We start from the raw sequence: 6,000 nt of genomic DNA on the forward strand, positions 1-6,000 counted from the left end.
GTACAACATATATATGCAAATAGAGGAAATGTTTGCACTTAGATATGCTATTCCTGCTTCCAAATGAAAAGAAGAACGAACAAAGTGTGGTGACATAAGGATGAAAGGACTTTCTGATTAGCAATCAAAATTCTGATGCTCCGGCTCAGGTGTCGCATACATTTAGCCTCTACAATCCGCAAGCTGACCCAGATTCCAAGCAGCATCCTGCCGAAGAGAGAAGCAACTCGAAAGCAGGGCCCGCACGGGCAAGCAGGAAATTATTAGAATATACGATCAAGCTACAACCGTGTGATAAATTGTTTTATGACGACAGGTTGATGTGCATGAAAAACCCGAGTGTATGATTTACAAAAATGGGAGGCCATGTTCCTTCTATTCTCATGGCAGACTATTTGTCTTATTTAAGATTTAAAAATAACCTTTGGAGCAAAGGCAATGTGTCACTGTGTGCTTGTGATTGGTTCATTTTGTAATAAAACCTCCTTAGGTCCACCACGCAGCAATGTTTGATGGCTTTTATGTCGTTTAATCTTTCAAGCATTAAACTTTCTTCCTGTGTTTTTTGCATCCGTCTGTGTCTAATTACAGCGCCGGCTGTCTCTCAAACACTAGCACGAGCAAAGCAAATCTAAAAGGATCTTTTTAAAAAGCAAGAAGAAAGCGATGTCAGTGACTGAGTGAATAAACTAAGCTACATAGCGTTGCCACAGGTTGGCGCTAAGGCTCTGCTGCTTTTAAGTAATTAAGTAGAGGAAGTTGCCGTCCTAATTGAAAATATCTGCAAGATGAAAACGGAAGGAGATCTTTTTTAATGAATTACATTCATCTCTGGGAATATCTGGGAATGCTTTATCATACCAGCGAAAATGCCACTGGGTCTTCCCTTCTACGGGACCGGGTGGAAAATCTCCACGAGAAGTTCCACACAATCTCACATGCTACTGCTCTAGAACCTTTCTGGACTCCGGCGCATGTGTGACCGCAGCAATCAGCTCAAGTGACCGCCACATAAAACAAAAAGGAAGGAATCCCCAACAATTAACCGAGTCAATGGGGGCAAACAGAAAAAGAAAAACAAATCACCAGCACGACTCTGACTGTTGCCGCAATTGCATTTCCACTGGTGATGAGAGCCCGCCCTGTGATGAACTTATCTTTCCCAAGTACAATCAGCAGGAGCCAACAAGAAAATTGATTGTGTCAGTCGAGACTTTAGTGTTTCGTAAAACAAAGACGAGGCGTGTAAATCTATGACACGTGCAAGTAAGACAGGAAGAAAGCCCTTTGTTTATAGTCAGGTATTGTGGACTGGGTGTGAATGTACGTAGCTGCAGTAAGAAAGAAGGTCTCAGGCAGTGAAAAAGTAAGTACATCCAATGATTCAATAGCTTGCAGGGCCACCGTTAGCAGCAATCGTTCTAAGTAACTGTTTTACAGTAAATCATCAGTCTCTCAAATGGCGTGTTCCCACTATGCAGTCCGGTACGGGTCGGGTCGGGTCGGAACGGTTCGTTTATTTCAGTGTTTCCATTACCACCACAGCGCACCGATCCGTACCGTTACCATTTTCGTAACCCTTCTGCTTGGGGTACCTAGCACACAGGACCGGTTCCAGGCTCTGCTCTCCGTTGTTGGTGAGGAGGCTGTGCAGCGGGAGCTCGATGGCGCTGTGCGAAACGAAAAAGTTTTCCAGCGGATTGCCGCAAAAATGGCAGAGAGTGGTTTCAACCGGACCGCGAGCCAGTGTCGCATTAAGCTGAAGAAGCTTGGAGGTAGTTCGAAATTATGGATGTTATTTGCTGTTACTTGCTTTTTACGCTTCGGCACGCACTCCGCCCACCCCTGAGGGTCCCCTTTGTACAGTGGGAACGCAAGCTGACCCCAAAGCGACCCGACCCGTACCGGACTGCATAGTGGAAACGAGGGAAACGAGTGGAAACTGCCTCTCGCCCGATGACAGCTGCGATGAGCTTATACAGTCTTTTTCTCATTGTACTGTAATGAATTTTAATATTTAACATACTAACTGAGGCCTATAGAGTCTGAGATGTAGCTCTTAGGTTTTTGGGGGGTTTTTTGCAGCTAAATACTCACTACCCAAACAATTTTCTCTTGTAGCATGGTAAACTTCAGACTATTTGGAAATGGCATTACCAGGCTCCAAGATTGATGCTGATGTCTTTTTCTTTGGCACTGTGTCAAGAAGAGTGGGCCAACAATTCCCCCACAACGAGGTTAGAGACTGTTGATGTCATACAGAAAAGAGATTTCTTGAAGTTTCTGTCGCTAAAGGAGATTCAAAGGGCTATTAAACCATGAGTTGTTTCAGTCCTCCACACACAGTCTCCTGCATTTAGCTTTTGTTAAATATATAATGATACTGTGTAATATACCATGTGTTGCTGTTCATCTGAGGTCCTTTTTACTTCATTCTAAGACCTGATCAGGACCAAATCAGTGGTCTGTGATCAAAGGTTATACTAAAGAACAATTTAAATTGAGCAACTCTTAAAAGAAGTCGTTATGGAGACATGGGGCTGGATGTGAATGTATGAATCTGCCGATTCAAACAGAGCCAGAGGATCAATAAAGCCTCGTATTGTCCGACCCGCATGCAACCAGCTAGGGTAGGGTGTTAGATGACATATGATGAGCAAACAAGATCACATGTCAACATGCGTATAACTTTAATAGCTAAAACAGTCTCAAGTTACACTGCTGCATTTGTGTGAAAAAAATAAAAGAATTTGGCTGCGTGAGAGGTAGGTTCATCATCTTCACTGATGTTTTCACAAAGATATTTAGCACCTCAATTAAGCTTTTTAGACCTGAAGCCTAAATGACAACTACATTTTCAGTCACTCTCTTCTTACAATTGACAAAAAAAAAAAAAAAACAGATGATCCTAACCATTCAAACCCATTATCACCAAGTACGTTCATTTGTCTGCCAGCATCTTGGGGAACTGACAAGACATTAAATGGTGAATCATCTTAACTGCACCATGCCAGGTTTAACAGTTGCCGACCAAGCCAGGGGGTAAATTGGCCCACAGAGCCCCCTGGCCACAAACCAAGAAGTAATACAGAACTGCCAGTTGACATTGGAGGGCACAACAAACAGACAACCTCTGATTGGATTTGTTGCCAAGCAGATAACATCAACTAATAACCAGGTTGGGCCCAGTATGCATAATGCAGCACAAGTTTGAGCTAGTACTGAGTACTGAGGACCCTCAGTACAGGTAACTCTTGAGTTTTATAGACACTGAATAAGAATCACCTGGCGTGGGGCCATGGAAATCATTTGAAATGACAAAACTATGTTTACAATTGAAAAACTGGCTGAAACTAATATGCCTATCCACTAACCATGAGGCTGTTCTATCAAAGCAGAGCAGCTTATCTGGTTCTCTCAATGTGTGGTGAAGCATTTATGTTCAAATATGAGGTAAAGTGCAATGGAGGTTTTATTGCCTGCATTAAGCATTAACTTATAAAGCTGAGATTAACCATTTACAACTGAGTCCTTATAGCGATAAAGCCTAATTAGTTTCCACACTTACAACTGTAGATTATTCCTATTGGTCCAGTAATGTAGAATGAACATTTTTGCTAATTTAAGGCATGATAAATTTTCTCAGTTAACCTCCCATTGGAAGGTGAGCAAATTGATACATGCACTATAGACCAATAATTGAGATATATATATATATATATATATCTCAATCATTGGTCTAGAGGTATGTAGTGCATACATACAATCATCAATACAAACTTTATTCTATAAAAAACTGACAGAGGTAGCTATAAGGATATACTTTGGAACTAAAAATTGCAAATATTACTAAAACGTAAAGCTATCTGTATCACGAGAGTAATGACTACGTTCCTACAATGTTACCCTGTGTGTTTAGCTGATATGCATGAACACACTAGATTTCTGCAATTATTGCCGGATTTATAAACACCTTCAATGGTTTAAACAGCAATCTTAGTGTCTTAGCACATTACATACATTGCAACTCCTGCGGTTTTAGATGACACAGCCAATGAATGCTGGATGACAGGCTGACAGACGTTACTAACCAGGTGGATAAACTGTCTGTCGAAGCACTTTATGTATACACCTTGCTGTTAGAATAAACATATTATGGCCCCAAGCCGTACGCAACCGCTTTAGACATCAACATGCACTTGACGCCAATTTACATTCCCGCAGCTAGCGTCAACATAACCACACAGCACTGCATGTTTAGCTAAAAAGCTAATATCGTTTGACTTCAAGGGTTAGACATAAACGTATTTGCCACCAATCACTTGATGGCACAGCCTTGTTTACAATGTGCGCCCCGTCACCACAGCAGGAAATACAACCGAGCCCGAACGCTATCATTAACATCGACATCTGTGCAGCGTTTACTGACTATGCAGCAGAAGGAGGGGGGTAGCGTTAGCAGCTTTAGCATCGCTAGCTGCCTGCCACCCCCCACTGATGGTTATGAAGGGGCATCGGAGTTTCCAAAAAATTACCCGATAAAAACACACAGTCACCCATACGCAAACCGGTGTAGCAAGCATTGTGTGTGTCCGTGAGTCAACGCGAAGGCGTGTAAGTCAATGAGCATACCTCAGGATGGAGAATAGGGACGCAGCCAGCTTCTTTCTCATATTCCTCCATAGCGTCGGCCATCTTGGTGGTGATGCTCGCTGAGCATTGTGGGAAACAAGAGGCTGCGTGAGGAAGAAGCAAACAGAGGAGGAGGAGGAGGACAGAGTTGCTGTCAAAATGCTGACGATGGACAAGCCATCACACACACACTGAATAAAAAATTAAGCGGAGCCTACAATATAATAAATATTAACTGTTAATTTTGAATTTTAAACAAGAGCAAATACACCGAACACATTACAAGCACTGTTTGTCATTTAAACGATACTGAAAAGGGTAACTTCTGATGTATAATGTAGCTATAAAGACAAGAACAGAGTATTAAGGAAATTTCTTCTTTTTATCTTCCTTTAATTTCCTCAACCTGGTCTGTAACAACCATAAAAGCCCCATTTTCACAAAAGTTGGGAAATTCTCTAAAATACCTTTGTTTGAATCTTTATCAAACAAAATTATGTACGAAGGAAATCATTTTTCAGCGTCTTCACTGGCCATCTTTATTGCCTTTGGAAAATCTAACCAAATCTAGAATTTGATGTCTGCAACAAACTCTGAAGAAGTTGCCACACAGAGACTTGTTCACCACCGTGTTACATCAGTCTTCCTTTTAACCATGCTTTTTTTTTAATTGTTTGGGAACTGACAATACTGTTTGGTGAAAGGTCTGCGAGAGGAATCGGTGTCGATTGTAGCAGAAAGCAAGATTTCACCCGCTCAACAGTCGGTTGTCGTTACACACTCAAGTCAATGAAACATGTGCACTCTCTGTGTCAATGAAGCCACATTGTTGTAAACAAAGTGAGGTCCGGCATTGTCCTCCTGATAAAAACGATGACCATGTCACCTTAATAGTAGCATATGTCAGAATTCCAACATACACCTCTTCATCAGTGGTACCTTCACACATATGCAAGTAAGCCGTGCCCCATAGCCTACCATCATTAATACTGGGTTTTTGCACCTTGTGCTGGATGGTCTTTTCTTATCTTCGGCACATAGAACCAAATTTCTTCTTCTTTTTTTTTCCATAAGCAGTTGAAATGTGGACTCGCCTGACCACAACACATGTGTCCACTTCTCTTTCTGTCCGGCTGAGATGAAAATGTTCCCACAGAAATCTGTGGCCTTTTTGTGCAAAAGTTGATACATGCCTTCCACTTTGGATGAAATGGTTTCAGGTCACACTTCCAGATTTATCGGTGGATTTTGTTGAGCGAAAAGGGATTACCGAGGTACTCCTGAACACACATGGCTAAAGGTTTTTTGTCTTTATACACTGAGGTTTCCCAGATTCCCTGAATCTATTCACAGTATTTTTTTTTTTTA

The 6,000-nt window shown here is 41.7% G+C and overlaps 1 protein-coding gene across 1 annotated transcript in view; it reads right to left on the reverse strand.

Annotated features, from left to right (window-relative positions):
* The window catches only part of zdhhc17 (zDHHC palmitoyltransferase 17), a 33,499-nt gene extending 28,793 nt beyond the window's left edge, over positions 1 to 4,706 (reverse strand). Inside the window, exon 1 of the mRNA XM_075471905.1 lies at positions 4,633 to 4,706. Within this exon, the coding sequence (XP_075328020.1) occupies positions 4,633 to 4,695 (63 nt within the window). The 5' untranslated portion in view covers positions 4,696 to 4,706. The remainder of the gene's footprint in view (positions 1 to 4,632) is intronic.
* Between the last annotated feature and the right edge of the window lie 1,294 nt (positions 4,707 to 6,000).

Source organism: Odontesthes bonariensis, chromosome 8 (assembly GCF_027942865.1).
Source record: "Odontesthes bonariensis isolate fOdoBon6 chromosome 8, fOdoBon6.hap1, whole genome shotgun sequence".
Classification (NCBI taxonomy): domain Eukaryota; kingdom Metazoa; phylum Chordata; class Actinopteri; order Atheriniformes; family Atherinopsidae; genus Odontesthes; species Odontesthes bonariensis.